At 42.8% G+C, this 18,647-nt stretch overlaps 1 protein-coding gene across 9 annotated transcripts in view; it reads left to right on the forward strand.

The window, feature by feature from the left end:
• Positions 1 to 18,647, forward strand: part of BTBD10 (BTB domain containing 10) — a 53,087-nt gene that overhangs the window by 5,022 nt on the left and 29,418 nt on the right. For 6 of the 9 annotated variants that reach the window (XM_073578336.1, XM_073578335.1, XM_073578337.1 and 3 more), the window contains exons 2-3: positions 3,132 to 3,275; positions 9,897 to 10,093. In XM_073578336.1, the coding sequence (XP_073434437.1) occupies positions 3,132 to 3,275; positions 9,897 to 10,093 (341 nt within the window). The remainder of the gene's footprint in view (positions 1 to 3,131; positions 3,276 to 9,896; positions 10,094 to 18,647) is intronic. The other 3 variants (XM_073578341.1, XM_073578344.1, XM_073578343.1) reach the window with 1 other exon arrangement.

Consider the following 18,647-nt stretch of genomic DNA (forward strand, 5'->3'; position numbering starts at 1 on the left):
CTGTACTGTGGGTATGTATATGTATGTATGTATGTGTGTGTGTATGTGTGTGTGTGTATGTATATATATATTAGTGCAGAGGCCAAGGAAGCTTGTGATTATTCGCTAGGTTCCATAGACATTTGGTTGTACAGATTCAGCATCTGTCTGCCTTCATATACAGGGGCACACAGCTCTGCTCCATTCTGAAGGCACATTTTCATACCTTGGTCAATGGATCATATCCGTCCAACTTGTCAAACCTGTGACTATGTGATAAACTTTCAGTGTTAGGAATAATCCTTTAAAGCTGGATTCTTTTGTACTGGGTGTGGGCCAAGTTACAGGAGAATATTCGGACAGGTGGGTCCCCAGCAGCTTCTCCCTGGCCACTGCCCTGGATTGACAGGTCTCTCCCTGCATGCATTTATAAGTAGAGACCTGTCAATCAAGGGCAGCGGGCTATTAAACTATTCTTTTCTCTGAAGCGTCACAGCGTTAAATCTATTAGGCGGGAATCGTGCAGTGAGTGTCTGTCTGATATATACTGCTTGTGGATCAGGCAGCATGTATCAGCTGTCCGGTTTCCTTTAAAAATGAAAATGGTTTAATTACATTTCCCCATTATGGCGTCATTAAAAACTTCAAATCGTACTGTAAATAAATAAATAAGCCCTCTTATGAATGTGATGGTGGGAGTAATAAGAAAGTTATGGCCCTTGAAAGAGGGGGAAGGAAAAAAAAATCTCTAAAAAGTGTTAGTATACTGTAAAGACCACACTTTTCTATAAAGTTGAGTAGAAAGAAAGGTATAAAATATTTACAAGTCTGACGGAGGCCAAAAATAAATCTTTTCGCTATTTGTCAAGTTGAGAGAGGCTTGTGGGTCCATTTTTGTCGAATGTGGACCGTGATCTAAACATCCTAATAACCACCCACACTTGGAACTGGCAGCTCATAGGGAAACATGGTCTGTAGCTTTTAGAGCTTGTTTTGCAGATTTTGTGAAGAGGTTCAGAGAGGGGGAGATCTTTAGCAGAAGTTCTGCAAACGCCACTTCCAAAAATAGCCCTATTACCAAGTACTGGCTCATATGCTGCTACGCTTTAATAACACAATGTTTACACTGTATCGGCAGAATTCTAAATCCTGCTACATTCAGAACCTCTGCTACTTGTTTTATCAAAGGCAGATTTTTTTTATTTATTTATTTTTTTTTTTAAATTTTGTGTGTGACTAGAGTTGGCCCTGAATGATTTCAATATAATGGTAGGGTTAATGATTGCCGGGTTATCAGTCCGGATGTGTGAAATATGAACAATTAGACGTGTTTACAAGGCCGTGCAATGAGATGGGCTCTGCATCGCTTCCTCAGAACTAGTCAATGATCAAGATAAAAAGTCACATTACTTTGTGCTATAAAGAAAAATTGCAAAAGAGGGTCCAAAAGCTCAAACGCTCCCATAAGAAGGTACACATTAGGGGCAAGTTATACTTCTATTCAGGTTCTTTAGCGTGGAAAAAAAGCACAATTTGGATGTATATATAAATATTTTTTTTTTGCATGAACCATCCCACTTTTTTCTAAAAGGAGGATTTCATTTTCTGGTGCATTAGATGTACCAAATTTACCAAGGTTATATTCACACGTTCCGTTTTTTGTCCGCAGGCAAAGCTTCCTCTCTTGGCAGTAAAGAAGCTGCTTGGAAATGCAGGCTTTGCTGTTGTGTGTTTTGTTTGCTCTTGTGCATGTTCATATAGTTTAGTGGCTCCCCCAAAAAGCACTTAAGCATTTAACTTCCTTAGGTTTTTGCGACAAAAACGCAGCAGAAATTGAAACAAGCGTGTTTGTTTTTTTTTTTTTTTGTTGCACGTACCCAAAAAACTCTGCAGATGTGCAGAAAGTGCACAAGTTTGTTGCAAATACTTAGCAGTTTGCACAATGTCGGGGGAAAACCCCCAATATGTGTGCATGAGATTTCAGAAATCTCAGACTTTGATGGTACTGTGAAATGCAGCTTAAAATTTGCATAAAAAAAGCAGCAAAAATGCAATATGTGAACATAACCTAGAAGATGTGCATCTCTTGGGATATGTTCCCATGGTGAATTTTGTCGCTGCATATGTTAATTGTGCCAAAAATGCAGCTTTTTTTTTTCTGCGTTTTTCATTGCGGAAACTCAGTAAAAGCTCATGTAATCCACAATAAAGTTTTGCCAAATACCAGAAAGTATCAAAAACAAAGATTTTTTTTTTTTTTTTTAAATATGACATTATAAAGGGACAAAAACAAATGTGTAAAAACCTCAAACGCAATGGAGCAAAAATGCAAGTAATCAAAATTTACCTAATTGCAGAAAAATACAAAACATGAAAAACTCACCAAATGCTCATCATGGGAATGTAGCCCTAGATAAATTTGGCTCCCATTTTAGGCTGGTTTCTCACATCCTTGCGTTTTTTTTTTTTTTGTTTTTTTTTTGGATCTGTACACAGATTGTGATGCAGGGACTGGCCACGGATCTCCTGACCTGAACTCGTAACCGGTATATAAACTTTAGGTCAGGACACCTGCAAGCAATCTACATGCGAACCACTAAACACGGATGTGTGAAATAGTTCCTACTAGAGTTGGCCGAATGTCTTCGGTTCCCTGCTTATTCGGCGAGCTATAGCACTTGCCGAATAAGCTACAGGGGGAACCCGTCTTCCTGGCTCACGCCAGCTGATCGCCGCAGCTGCATGTGTCGCGGCTGTGTCTGTCACAGCACATGTATGGAGAGCCCAACACATAGGCTATCCATGCATGTGCTGTAACTGTGACAGAGCCATGACACATGAAGCTGTGGCGGCGATCAGTTGTTCAGCCGGCGCAATCCAGAAAGCCGGGTTCCCACTGTAGCTTATTCGGCAAGTGCTATAGCTTGCCGAATAAGCAGGGAACTGAAGATATTCGCTCAACTCTAGTTCTTTTAGTTCCTGACTGTCTTGTCTAATGCTGGTCCTTATGAGGTGAAGCGTGGTTAATGCCTTGTATTTAAGGGAAGGGGGACATTGAGAGACAGGATGTTTAGAGAACGATTACGGACAGTGGGTTTGCTTTTTCTCTGCATGGCCTCTTGTGTTATGATCAATACTGCTGTGTTATATAGGTCATGTGTGCTTGCTGAAGAGTGTGAGGACGCTGGGAGTGGCATGGCTGGACGTCCCCATCCTTATGACAGTAACTCCAGTGATCCAGAGAACTGGGATCGGAAATTGTGTAATAGACCACGTAAACTGTACAAACACTCAAGGTAGGTACTCGAAAACTAATGGCGCGTCACGTACACCGTTCACGTCATTATCTCCTAGCTCCATGGTGTGTGGGTTCATGATGCTCATTCCCCCGTCACTGGTTGTTTGTGACCTTTGTCCTCTCTGCTTCATTTCCTTGCTGTTTGCAAAAAAAAAAAAAAATCATGGTTTTTAATCCTTCTTATGACTTTAGGTTAATTACCTACTTGGTACAGACATTGCTTTTGCATTTTAGGTGTTGTAAAACTAGCACTGGTATAATCGACATTCACAAGCATAGGTCAGACTCAGAACCAGATCCTGGTTGCAAATAAATTTCTGACCACTGGTCTGTCCAGGATTGGAAAAAATGGTTTGATTTTTGGTTTGCTGTTTTAAGCTGTGGGCAGACCTTTTTAAATAATCCTGACACTATGCAAAAGCCATAAGTAAGGTAGGAGATAACCCGGTGTTGGGATTCAACAAGAGATTGTTTTGGGCTATTTCTTAACTGGTTGTATAGGAATGGTTAAATACCTTCAAGTGTTACTCTTCCAGTTGTGTAAAAGCCCCCATCCCTAATAGTCAGCTAAACACAACCATTTTGGTGGGATACTGCAGCTCTTACCCCACCTGTCAGAAGAGATCGAGGTGGAACACAAAATTCTAATTTGTTCTCCAGCTCAATAATCTGTAGGCGACCTACTCTTCTCACCCCATAGGGATTTGGGAGAGATCTGAGGTGTATGTTCACTATTAGATTATATAGAGTAATGCAAATATCAGTAGCACCACGAGGAGAATGTGTATTTATTATCTACTGTATATTTATTACTGTGTGAAAAAATAAATGTTGCAAATTAAGAATGCGTTCAAAAATAGAAGTCTAAAAGGGAATATGTCACCAGGTTTTTGCCGTCATAATTTAGGGGTAGAGACACTAATTCTAAAGACCAGTCACTTACTGGGCTGCTTGCTGAAGTTTTGATAATCTACTGCTGATAAACCAGGGATTTTATCACTGCCAACCAAGCCCCCGTCACCTATTGGTAACCTTCTGTGTACACTGGGAGAGAGCTGCCAATCACTGGTGTGGGTGGGGTTATACAGAGCTCAGCCTTCAAAGAACTGCTAGGTCTACAGCAGAGAAAACATGGATTTTATCAAAATGACACCAACCAAGCAGCCGAGTAAGTGACAAATTTCTGGTATCACGGTCTCTACACCGACATTGTGCTGCTCTCGGATGGGTAGCAAAAAATCTGGTGACAGATTCAATTTAATAGTGTTGTTTTTTTTTTGTTTTTTTTTATCAATTAAAGGGGTTGCATGGCCTCCTGATAAGTCTACAGTCGCGCTGTGGACTTCTAATCCTGCCATCTTACGGTCTGCACGCGGTAAGGGGGATTCACTGGTTTTGCCTATGAGAACGGGCCGCATGTATGTGATTTGCATACTTTTGGTCACATTCAGACTAGACGTGCCTGGCTTTTCTCAATACAAGTGAATTGAGAGAAGCTGACACATATAATTGGCACGTGACTTCATGTATGAACGTGGCATTCATGGTCACACAACCTCATGCTGTCTGTCACATAGTGACTGCAGACTTTTATCAGAAGACAGGGCAACCTATTTAAATGCAAAGTAAATGAACAAATGAGAAATCGAAATCAGATCTATATTTGACGTGACCTTACATGACCTTAGTTAATACTTCTAGGTATTTGTGCTGCATTTGTAAATGAAATCAGCAGAGAGGTTGTTCCCAATATCTTTGAGAATTAACCCTATAGGGCAGGGGTGGGTGGTCTTTTTTTTTTTTTTTTTTTTTTTCTGCCAAGGGCCATTTGGATATTTATACCATCCTTCGGGTGCCGTATAAACTCCGCCCACAAAGTACATCCTGACTCTGGCACTGGTGTCAGGATGTAATCTTTCATTGCATGCCCTTCAGTGTTCAGTAGTGAACACTGCATGTGTGCTTACAGAGCGAGAAGAAATTAATGAGCTGGTGGCAATCAAAATAAAGCTCCCTGTCAAAGCACTGTGGTCCCTGAGAATCTGCCCGGGGGCCGGATTAAAGGTCATCGAGGGCCGTAAATGGCCTTGGGGCCTGAGGTTCCCCTCCCCTGCTATAGGGGCAGTATAGCAGAGGTGACAGTGCTAGGAGAGAGCTGATAGAAGCAATGTACAAACCCTTCTATCTTCCCAGTGATGCCTACACTGTGTGGCCGGTATATGGTCAGTTGCAAAATAAAAAGGGGAAAATGCAAAACATTTGACCCAGGTAATGCCTAGAATTATAAACCATGTGGCATCCTAACAAGCCGTGTGCTGGTCATGGTCACTACCTTTTCCCTGCTCATTGTTGGAGCTATACTGGAGCTGCCTGAGCTTGGGAAGGACTAAGATGAGAAAATAGTGAGGGGCATCCATTGTCCCAGGAGGACTAGGTTGCTTTTCATTCTGGCTGCAATTTGACTTTTTTTTTTTTTTAGCTAGATATTGACATAATTTCTATGACTGGTCGCTTTTTAAATAGTAAAATTCACTATGGGGGCAACTTCATCCTTCAGTTTCAGGCGGCCTATTCATCACATTTCTGTAGGATTTTGTTTCCATCCACACTTGCGTTAGCATTTTGTATGTATGAGAAAACATTGTCACTTCCTTTTTTACAAATTGCAGACTTTATTTTATGTAAGCAAGACCAACAGTACGCATATAAGGCAGTCCGCAAGGGCAGCATACATAATCCGTTACTATCTGCACTGACCATTGTGTTCCGTGTGTCTCCATTCCGGATGGAGTTTGGCCCTAACTGATGCAGACTGTTTAGGTTGCACCTCTCTTTCCTTTTTGACACACGTCCTTGTTCCAAGTCTGATATTTCACCATTATGTTAAGTTTCTCTTAATTGCCTTGTGACCATGTTCTGACTCAACACTTTACCCATCGAGCTCTTACTGTTAACAGGGCACTCGCATTAAATATGTATTGTTGTAAGAATTGCCTATAATTTATACCGAACGCGTTTTAGTTTTGCATTTCAAAGTACCTGTTAGGCACAAACACCTATGAGCTGTCAGTGGTAGCACGTACGTGTAGAAAGCTACACTAGTGAAATTAGATGCAAATATTCTTTATAAAATGTGAAACTTTCAGAAATATGCATATTAATTTACATATTGCAATTTTAATCTCAACACCAACAAGATTGTGCTGAAAAACTAAACTCTAGTCTGCATTTAGGTTCCATACTATCCTTTATAGCTTTCCACAAACAATTACTTAACAGTAACCTAATAGCACATTTCTTACATGTGTAATCCTATGACTGTATAGGAGCTTGTCCCCCAATAAAAATGATACCTATATCATAGAGATACGACGTGCTAGTCATGAGAAATTTGGTGTAGAAGCTGTATGCAAATTGGGACAGAATTACAGTTCCCTGGGGGCGGTACAAAGTACTTGACATGCCCCCAAGGACCTGCATTACCAGGCTGATTTGCTTATGGCTTGTATACTAAATTTCTCATGACTGGCACATCAGATCTCTGCAATAAAGGTAACATTTATCGGGGGGGTTAAGCAGACATTGCATTACTTGTATATGGAAAACGTGATGCCATATTAGGTGCTGCTGCAGGTGCCCTAACTCAAACATTGAATTTAGGAGGACTGCTGGAAAAGGACATTGTTAAATCTGACAGACTATAATTGTGGCCCATATTTGGATGCATGTCCCCAATTTGGCCTCTTGTATATCAGTGACTGTATGAAAGACCCCAATAATGTTTCTGGTTGACCACTACTGGCTTTGAGCATTATACCCTTATCGGTGACCTGTGCTCGTGGCTTCCCAGCTGCTGATACAGATACTATTTTATACCATTGATCTCAGGGATGGCCTTGAATTACTGAAACTTAGGATCGAGGTCTGAACCATATGACTGGCAGTTGATACCAGGTTAAGAACCGTATCGCTGTCACTTGGCTCCTGGGTCAGGATCAGCTATCAAGCACTTGACATGAGTCAGCTGTGCAATTTTTATTTATTTTTGTTTTTTATTTTCCTCCTTTTTGCATTTTTAGTACATATTTAGAAAGCTGTTGGTACCATTTGTTTTTGGTTATTTCAATAAAGTGCTGTTGCTTTGACTATAGATTAATAAAGCAACCCATTATATAAAAAAAAAAAATAATCCCACGGTCTTGTAATATGTTATTTGGGAAATTTTATGTTTCCATGGAAAATGCTGTGTTTTGCTGTAATAGTGCTGTGCATAACATTTTAGGGAATCTCATGTACACATAGCGGCGTATCTGCAGGGGAAAATGCACAGCTTTAAGGCCTCATTCAAACGAGCGTAGGATAACCAAAATAACACATTTTGCCAGTGCCAAATATCCTCATTCGACCTTTTAAAGGGGTCGTCCGCTAGACCTTATTAATCTACAGAAGGGCCCATAATGGTGGAAACCTTTAAAGGCGTTGTTCAGACTTATTTATTTATTACTCATTTGCTACCTGTACCACAAGAGATGTCATATGAGTGGAGTTGGCACATATTACGCAGCATGTGGATAAAATCTCATCCACTTTGCGTTTGTTTCACACGTCCGACATTCACTGTCCGAGTCCAGACCGGTTGTGGATCTCCTGACCTGAGCGCAACAACCGCACATATACCTATGCCTGATGTGCTAAACCAGCCTGTTTAACAGCCCGACTTACGGATGGATAATCTGCAGCGGATTCACCACGTGTGAATGTTCCCTTTAACCTTTCTGTGATGGATGACATTTTTGCAGGCGGCAGTCACAATGTTTCTTCCTGCTTTGTCATCCATAATGTTCAGTTTGCTTTCTTATTCCAGCAATACTACATTATTGATGTGTTTTCCTGTAAAAAAAAAAAAAACAAAACAAAAAACTGCAAGATATCTAGTGACAGCCCCCAGCAATGTACCTTGTTTTTTTTTTTTTTTTTTTCACTCTCTCCATATTTTGCTGCTTTCCGGCTTATTTCATGTGTCAGATTGCAGCATTTTTTTCCCCTCCTCCTCCTTTTGAGGGGTCTTTCCAAGCGAGCACTCATTCATCCGGGGTTCTGTCTCTGAAGTCCATCTGCTTCTGTCTATGAAATAGACAGAGGTTTAAGTCATTCTTTCGAGTAATTAGCAGCAGCCGCAGCATCAGATCTGACGAGTTCTACTAGAAAATCTTGTTAGCCTCGAAATAGCTTAGAAACGTCTGCCCCCTCCCGCCTGTATTCTGCCCGTCACCGTGGGACATCCAATAGCAGCCAGCTGGTAAACACGGCTCTCGTCAAGCAGCACTAATGGGGTGGTGTGGCTGGAGACGTCAGCCCCCCGATCACTACGCCAGTCTGAATCACTGATTGTATGAAAATGATTTGTATTAATATCTGGGAGGTGGCATCTCGTGAAGAGCTGCCATTGAGGCATGAGGGTAAGGAAAGCCTAAAGGACCCCCAGACGCTGGACTAATGCTGCAATATGCTGAAGTTTGCAAGGAATGTACAGGGATGCTGACCCGGCTTTTGGACAGTCATTACTTGATGCCGCACATTTCCTTTGTGCTCTTGTACCCAAGGTTTTCCCATGCATGAGTGGTCCAAGTGCAAGGTGTGTATGTCTCCCTGGTGGGGGGGGGGGGATCTGATGCAATTATAGGAGAGTTGCAGGTCTTGTCTTTCATCTCGGGCACTTCTTTGTGTGCATATGATCCGTGCTCGCTCCTTTGTTCAGTTTTACTTTTCCCGAGCCGCCGCTCGGTGCCAATAATAATGGCTTTGGTCCAGTTTTATAGTGCGTTCGTGCTCCATACTGATAAATTCCCCATAAATAAGATCACAGCTACACATTGCAAGAATTCTTACCTGTAAAAGGAAGTTGTGGTAGGTTATTACTAGGTCTAGATGATATTATTGTTGTTGCACTTCACCAGACCATTTCTGGGGATGTCTGAGGCTTTGCTCATTGGGTAGAGGAATTGCCGCCTTCTCACCGGTCCTGCGATAAACTGTTTTCTCATTGTTAAAAATCCTTTGTGTCTGCTTTCCTATCAAGGCTCTGCTTTTAATCCTGCTTTTCCATAATGCGTGCAGCAGACATCTGGCCGGCCTCCTCTCATACGTTGCTGTCTTGCATCTGTGGCAGACAATACCTAGATCTACATTTCTAGTCAACACACTCCCTCTCCGCTACATAAAAATCCCAGATATTGTAAATTTGGATGCAGATTACAAGCTGTAGCCTTTCCTTCCTTAGTCTTGAGGGTTCCCTGTCGCTGACATCGGTGTGCTTCCCTTGTCGCCTGTCTGTCTTCGTCGTCACCTGTATGTTTTTCAGACCTAATACTTGTGTATTTAAGGACTTCAAATTGGGGCTGCCTCGATTATCGTGCCTCACAGGGATCTTTGTATTAATTGACTTTGGATGTTGGTGTTCTTTTTGTGCAGCTTTCACCAGTCTCTTCCTATCCCTTCTGCATGTGACTTTTCTCTCATGTATGGTTGGTTGTTTTCATGTCTGTACAAAAAGTTTTTCGTTTGGTATCCAGAACTGATTTTTTTTTTTTTTTATACGAACGCACTTTCTTTTTTTCAGCACTCCTTCTCGAGGAGCTAGAACAGGCACTGGCCACATAAAGATGAGTCTCCATGGTGCCAGTGGCGGTCATGAAAGATCAAGAGATAGACGTCGATCAAGTGACAGATCTCGAGACTCGTCCCATGAAAGAGGAGAGAGCCAGCTGACTCCCTGCATCCGAAACGTTACCTCCCCTACACGGCAGCATCAAAGCGGTAGGTCGCCAAGATGACGATTTCCATTGATCACACATTAAGGCAGGAGTACAGAATATCACACGCACTAATTTCTCCGTATGCAAAACTTCACACATCCTGCAGTAAGTGTAGGAGTTTCTCTGAAATTGCTATTGTTATGGATCCTTGCACGCACACGGCTCATCGTCTGCCGTTGGTACATGTCCTCAGATTTCGGTCATTGCTGTATACTGTGCATTCGGCCTGTGTTGCAAGAATCACTCAGATGGTATTTTAGAGTTCAGTCACTCCTATGATCTGATCACAAATGGGGGGGGAAAAAAGGAACAATTTGGGTAAATTTTCTATTATGTATTGAGCAAATGTTTTATTGTCTGCATGCAGTGCTGTAATGGTTCCGTCATCTGCTGGTATAGTGCATGGTAACTGCATCATTATGTGACTGGATCACACAATTATCAGAGCAATGTATTAGAAATAATTACATGGATCTATTTTAATATAGGAATAACAAACTTTGCATGAATTCTCCATTATCATTATTTATTTTTCCAACCCCCAAAAACTGAGAGCAAGTGACCACCACCATTAGAAAATGGATTTCATATCTTTGTACTGGGAAGCATTTTAAAGTGGATTTTTTTCAATTTTTTTTTTTTTTTCCCGACCTCTTTGAATACAGAAAGGGAAATTGAAGGATATCTTAACTTTAAGATTAAAATCATGTCTACACACTATACAGAAAAAGTTCTAAAAACTATTTGTCACATTGCAAGAACCTTCATATGTGAAACACTAACTGAGCTTTATTTACCTGCCCCTGGTCCAGCTCTGTGTCTCTGCCATTGCCCATGTATTCTTGTTTGTCTGCAGCGCTGGCATCACGTTAGCAGCTGCTGAGCTCAGTCATTAGCTGCTGTGCTCACATTATATCATCAATGCTGCAGCCAAACCACACATAACGGGGTAGTGGTAGAGATACAGTGCTGGGGCTGGAAGGTAAAGCACAGTTGGTTATATTACACTCAACTGCACCTGGGGCCAATAGTTTGCCAGAAAAGCAATTAAAGGTGCTTTGATTAATTTTACTTTTTCATATAATGTGTAATTAATATGTGATGTTTTGGTTTTGTTTTTTGCTTTTTTTAAAAAAATTGAATTTTCACACTAGCCACTTGGGCTTTTTTTTAGACTTGTACTGTGCTTTCAGGAAGAGTTTTCAGCAAGTGCATTATTATCAAAGGCAGTAATACAGTGTCTAATAACACCTTTATACACGAGTGATGACACAGAATCCATCAATCTAATAGGCAGTGTCACAGCTGATCTGCTCCTCCTCCCTTCAGTGACCTTTACAAAATGTAAGGACAGGGTTTGACCATTGCAGCTAATGTACAGGAGGATTTTCTGAAAAAGGTATTCTCTAAAAAAGCCCCAGTGGCCAGTGTGAGAATGCCAAGATTTTAATTTTACATACAGACTGTTGGTGTTTTTTTTTTTTTTTTTTTTTTTTTTTTTTTTTTTTCAAAAACAAACCTAATATTAAACCACCTATTGGTTTCTATTCTGACTCATGGATATGTAGAACGTATGGTGCCTGGATAGACCTCTCTTTCTGGGCCCCTTCCGTATCGACCTGTACTCGCGTTCATACCGATTAATCAGACCGCTTAACTCGGCCACGATCTCATGTAAGAAGACTCCAGGAAAAGAGGGATGCTTTAACTGAAATTCTTGTATTATGATGAAAGCAGCAGGTAAAAAGGAATATTCTTCAGAGAACATGTAACAGGATGCATACAGATGGAGGGACGATCACAAAATGGAGAATGAAGGAGGGAACAAACATACATCACAGGACTACAGGGAGAGAGTTGGGACAAAATACAGGGAAAGGCAAACTTCTGCCTAGCAACAGATGATGCAACACAAGTAATGCAAATATTAAATGATTTCCCAAGTCGTGGGACATGACACTCCCCGTCTGAAATCCTTGGATTTCACGATGTCCTTAATTCTTCAAAGTCGTTCGAACCTGAAAAACAAGAGAAAAGAAAAACATGCATGCAATAATAAACAACAAACATTTTTAAAGTCCAACTCGTTGTTGACCTGTAGATCACACCGGAAGATAAGTCAAGTCTATTAAACCCATCTTCGGATTGGGGAAGCCGCAAACATGCCAACTCTTCCACCAACCCAGCAATCCAATGGCAATGTTCAAAGTTCAATCCAATGGAAAATGTCAATGTTCAATAAAACTGGGGAATGAGTAGGAATGCTCCCCGCCGTGAGAAACGTCCAGGAGCAATGTTCAGTTCATGTGACGTCCTCCTTTGGCAGTAGCAGCACGAGATCGGTGACCGGACGGAGGAAGGTTCGGGTAGAGCCCCCTTTTGTCACCTTAACTTCTGTCTTACGAGTCTTTCCGTCCTCGCTGGGCATGACCTTGGTGATAAGACCCATTGGCCAGTCGTTACGATGTGCCTCTTTGTCTTTTAAGAGGACAAGGTCTCCTTCTTGGAGATTGGGACTGGGTGTCTGCCATTTGTGACGGTTTTGAAGCAGGTGCAAGTATTCGGTCTTCCAACGGTGCCAAAACACGTTAGCTATGTGTTGTACTTGCTTCCACTGACGTTTGTAAATGTCCTTGTTATCGAAATTCCCGGGAGGAACTGTAGCAGCTCCAATCTTCTGTGTAAGAAGTGTAGCTGGGGTAAGAATCATTGGAGAATAACAACGTGGGACTTGGAGTTGCTCTAAGAACTTCAAGGACTTCTTCCATGTCTCCCACCTTTGCTGTTTCTGAGTCGGAAGCGGGGTGTCCCAATCAGTGTTCTCGGCAGTGAGCTGTCTTAACAATATCTTGCCTTGAATAGTGATGGATGCTACAAACCCGAGAGGATCGTAGATGCTGTTTATGACGGATAGGACTCCTCGTTTGGTAAAGGGTTTGTCACAGGGCGACACTTGGAAGGTGAAGGTGTCCTGTTTGATATCCCACAGTAGACCAAGGCTGCGCTGTGTGGGAGGAACATCAGAACCTAGGTTGAGGTCCTTTAGGTTCGTGGCATGGTCCTCAGATGGAAACGCGCTCATTACCTCTTGACTGTTAGAGATGATCTTGTGGAGTTTGATGTGGATAGCATTTCCTGTGTCCTGGAGAGTAGGTCAATTGCCTCTTCACTTGTGGGCAAGGACTTGAGCCCGTCGTATACATAGAGGTTCTTCTCTACGAATTGACGAGCATCGGATCCGTACTCTCACCTTCCTGGGCTGTCTGTCTCAGTCCGTAGATCGCCACAGCAGGTGAAGGACTGTTGCCGAAGACATGGCCCTTCATCCGGTAGTCTATGACTTGATTGTTGACATTGTTGTCTTTGTGCTATAGGAACCTAAGATAGTTTCTGCTGTCTTCCTTCATGATGAAGCAATGAAACATCTGCTGAATGTCGGCCATTATAGCAACAGGTTCTTGTCTGAAGCGGATCAATACTCCAAGGAGGCTGTTGTTCAGGTTGGGTCCAGTTAATAGCAGGTTGTTGAGAGAGAGGCCTTCATACTGAGCACTGGAGTCAAACACCACTCTGATCTGGTTAGGCTTGTGAGGGTGATAGACACCAAAGGATGGAAGGTACCAACATTCTTCTCCTTCCTTCAGTGGTGGCGCAGGTTCAGCATGATCTCTGTCAAAGATGTTCTGCATAAAGTCAATGAAATGCTTCTCCATCTCTGGTTTCCTCTTTAGGGTACGTTTTAAGGATGAGAACCTTGCAGTTGCTTGCTGCAGGTTGTTTGGCAATCTCGCTCTTGGGAAACGAAAGGGTAAAGGAGCTACCCAACTGTTGGAGTCATCTTGAACAAATTCTTTATTCATAACCTTTATGAATTCTTTATCTTCCCTTGTGGGTGCTAACTTGTTGTCTTCACTTGTGGAATCGAACACTGTTGACCCGAGGTTTTCGTCCCAGGACTGGAGCGTGTTCATGTTGTTGAAGGATTCCTGTTGCCTCTTGGTGTTGCTCACTTTCTCTTTCACCCAGTAATGATGTGGGCATGGCTGAAAATGAGTGCTGCGACCATTTGGCAAGATGTGTGTTTTGTAAGAGGAGATGTTACTAGGTCTCTTCATCTTGTGTATGCAAACATCGCCTATAATTACCCAGCCTAGATCAAAGCGTTGGGCAAATGGTGCGTCGTGTGGTCCGTTAATTTGCTGACGTACCTTGTGCAGCCGGAGAATGTCTCTGCCAAGCAGAATCAGGATATCTGCGCTGTTGTTGAGGGCTGGTATCTTGTTTGCTATCCCCTTGAGATGTGGGTGATGAAGAGCAGCCTATGGCGTTGGGATCTCTTCTCGATTGGATGGAATCTGGTTGCACTCGACAAGTGTAGGTAAGGGTATCTCCACGGTGTTGTCAAGGGATGTCGCTATGAGACCACTGGCCCTTCTCCCAGAGACCTCTGTAACACCGCTGCAGGTACCTAATGTGTAAGGGTAAGCATTTCCCTTTAAGTTAAACATATCAAAGAGTTCTGACCTTGCAAGTGATCGGTTGCTCTGATCATCCAAGAGGACGTACACCTTCACGGCTTTCTCTGGGTAACCGTTGGGATATACGTTCACCAGGCAAAACTTCGCACAGGACTTGTCCCAGAGACCTTCTCCGCAGACTTCTGTGCATGAAGAAGATATTGTGGTATGACTTGCAGTTTGAGCTGCGTCCTCCCCGTCATGGCTCGTGGTGGGGGAAGGAGTACGTGTAGAGTCAGGACGGTATGGGTGGAGTGCTTGTACGTGATCCTCACTGTCACACTCCATACACTTAATTGTAGTTTTACAGTCTTTAGCAAAGTGTTCAGTAGAAGCACAACATCTGTAGCATACCCCGAACTTCTTTAGAAGTTCCTTGCGTTCTTGGAGTGGTTTCTTCCTGAAGCCGATGCACTTTTTTAAGGGATGTGGCTTCTTGTGGATGGGACACTCACGATTTGGGTTCTCTATCTTTTCACCCTTGTTGCTCTTGCCTGGAGCTGATGTTGGTAAGGGAAGAATATCCGTCTTCTTCACTGACACTGGACCCCTGCGGTTTCTGTCATTCGAGCATGTGCTCACGTATTTAGAAGGAGGTGAAGCTGGGCCACTGGATTCTCCGTAGGAAAAGCTTGGGTCGTTCTTACGCTCTGCAATGTCTTTTATAAACTCACAGAAGTAGGAGAACGGAGGAAATGACACTTGATGGTCTTTCTTGTATTTTGACCCTATTGCAGTCCACTTCTCTTGTACATTGTATGGTAGCTTGGAGATAATGGGGTTTACTCCACGAGCAGTGTCCAGGTAGCTGAGGCCAGATAGGTGGGTGTCTGCCTTGGCCTGCTGGAGCTCTAACAGCAGGTCACTGAGCTCTAGGAACTTTGAACTGTCCTTGCTTGATATCTTTGGAAAACTCTGTAGTCGCTTGAACAGTGCATCCTCTATGGCTTCTGGACTGCCAAAGTTTCTCTCTAGTCTTTCCCATGCAGCCATGAGACCAGCCGTTGGATTACTGATATGTACAGACCTGAGTCTCTTGACACGCTCTGTGGATTGTGGTCCTAACCATCTGATCAGCAGGTCCAGCTCTTCCGCAGCAGTGATGCCGAGGTCACTAGTTACGGTTCTAAAGGCACTTTTCCAACCTCTGTAATTTTCAGGTTGGTCGTCGAACCTTGTGAGACCGGTTTTAGTAAGTTCACGACGAATCATGTACCTTGCGAAGTCGGACATGTCTGTTCTTTCTGACTTAGGATGCACAATTGTAGGCTGAGCGGTGTTGTACATAGGGGTGGAGACGTCTTGTCCTTGAAACATGGGGAAGTATGGAGTGGCATATGCACTTAGTCCAGCAACTGGTTTGGTGGGTATAGTTTCTGCTACCTGCGGAGGTGGCACTGTGTGGTTGTCGAGGGTATAATGACCTGCCGGCATATTGGGTTGCATGTAGGTATTAGCCTGTGGAGTTTGGTGAGATGCAGGGTTTTGGCGCATACTGGAATATGAAGGAAGTTCAAGTTTGGGAGCATTGTACTGACCTTGAATGCAGGATTCTGTAAGTGGATCAGCATCCTGGTGCTCTGGAGAAGCGTCAACACCATCAGGAGTGTTAGTGATGATCTGCGGTTCGCCATCTTGGCTTAGCACGTAGTCTCTTGTGCGTTCGATAGGGTCTTCTGCCTCCATTTCACACAAACTGACGCTGTCTCTTTGACTCCCACTGATAGCCTGCTCGAGTACCTTTAATTCTGCCATGGCTGTTGCATGCTCACATTCCTTCTCTAGAGCTTCCATGCGTGCCGCTTCAGCATCCATTTCTGCTCTCTTTTGTGCAGCAGCTGCATCCATTTCTGCTCTCTTTTGTGCAGCAGCTGCATCCATTTCTGCTCTCTTTTGTGCAGCAGCTGCATCCATTTCTGCTCTCTTTTGTGCAGCAGCTGCATCCATTTCTGCTCTCTTTTGTGCAGCAGCTGCGTCCATTTCTGCTCTCTTTTGTGCAGCAGCTGCGTCCATTTCTGCTCTCTTTTGTGCAAAGGCAGCTTGTACCTTAGTAGTTTCAGCCTTAGCACGTGCTCTTATAAGCTGCTCAGTAAGAGTAGAATATTTTGATGAACTTGACCTAGATGAACGTTTTGAGTGCTTACACGATTTGGATGAGCGAGTTGATGCATCTGGTGTCCGTGCGATTCTAGCCTCTATCTTGGCTTTAATGTCACGTACAGTGCAGTCTCTTTCAGAATTAAGCTGCTGGAAACCTTGCAATTCGTTTAAAGTCTCTGGGAGATTCAGTTTCTTCAGGAGAATAATGTATTGGTCACTCTTCTGCATGTACATTTGGTATGCTGTGCATAATTGTTCTAGAACTCCCTCTGGTGGTAACTCATGAGAAGCAGGCCTTGATGCAGTGTCTATATGACTCAGCACTTTCTTCCATACTGAAGACACATCACTAATTCACATTTTGCAGTCTCTAAATTCTCCATGACTTTCCATGTGGGTTTGACTGTACGTTTTCCCCTTTCGCTAGATGGTGGATGGGGGTCTGGGTCTCTTTCCTGTGCTTGTAAGTCTGGTAGGGACATTGTATTCCTTGCTTCAGACATGATTAGATTGCAGGCAGGAAGACTTGATGATGGGGGTTATACTTCCCACTGTTCAGCAACAGGAAATACACAGACTCTGTACAGAGTTGATACTTTGTATCTAATGCTGGAGCAGCTGCAGGGTCCTGTGTAATGATGGGAGTTATATTCCTCTCTGTTCAGCTGCAGTGTGGCTTCTATGCACGCTGGGGTCTGGCTGGAACTGGGTTACAGTCTATCTGGAAAATGTCCTTTTCCACTGAGATTCAGCACAGACCTTGAGTTACTGTCTCTGAAGGCAGGTTATTCCTTTTTACTATTCTGACTCATGGATATGTAGAACGTATGGTGCCTGGATAGACCTCTCTTTCTGGGCCCCTTCCGTATCGACCTGTACTCACGTTTATACCGATTAATCAGACAGCTTAACTCAGCCACGATCTCATGTAAGAAGACTCCAGGAAAAGAGGGATGCTTTAACTGAAATTCATGTATTATGATGAAAGCAGCAGGTAAAAAGGAATATTCTTCAGAGAACATGTAACAGGATGCATACAGATGGAGGGACGATCACAAAATGGAGAATGAAGGAGGGAACAAACATACATCACAGGACTACAGGGAGAGAGTTGGGACAAAATACAGGGAAAGGCAAACTTCTGCCTAGCAACAGATGATGCAACACAAGTAATGCAAATATTAAATGATTTCCCAAGTCGTGGGACATGACAGTTTCCATTTTAAGGAAATCAATTGCATTCAATCGATTTTTTTTTTTTTTTTTTTTTTTTTTTTTCTTCTTTCCCCCCCTCTTTGTCTCAAGGTGTCCAGTCTTCATCTCCTCTAATCCTCCAAGTGCCATAACTTTTTTTTCCCACCTCTTTGTGGCCCCCCAAACTATTCAGAAACTTGTTTAAAATTTTATATTTGGTCTATGTCACGATTTTATGAGACCTGTATCCTTTTCATTTTACCGTCGATGTCCCTGTTTTTAAAAGCTTGTGGGTTTTTTTTGTGTGGCCACCTGACCATTTTTGTTGGTACCCTTTTGAGTTGCATATGATGTATTGATATTCTCTTGTTGTGATTTTGTGGCCGTTTACTGACTGAATAAAAGCTAAATTCTGGCACTTTGATTTTTCTTCGCTTTTACGGCTTTTTTTGGGGAATAATAAGGTGTTGACTAGTTTTCACCGGACATCATCTACTCACAGACTAGGTATCCACTTAAGGATTGGTGGGGGTCTGACTGTTAAGACCTGTGCGGATAAGAAGAAGCGGGTACTTTTTACCCCCATTCGAATGGAGTGGCGCTGCTCAACCACCACTTCATGAGACTGTCGGGGGTGGGAAAGTCAAGAATATCTCTTCAGACAGAAGCAGAGCTATGATTGGCGATACATGCATGGATTACACAGTTGTTGTCCAGCCAATACATATCTTTCAACTCTCCTTC

The sequence above is a fragment of the Dendrobates tinctorius genome, unplaced genomic scaffold (genome assembly GCF_039654945.1).
Source record: "Dendrobates tinctorius isolate UK_male_01 unplaced genomic scaffold, ASM3965494v1 ptg000059l, whole genome shotgun sequence".
Classification (NCBI taxonomy): Eukaryota; Metazoa; Chordata; class Amphibia; order Anura; family Dendrobatidae; genus Dendrobates; species Dendrobates tinctorius.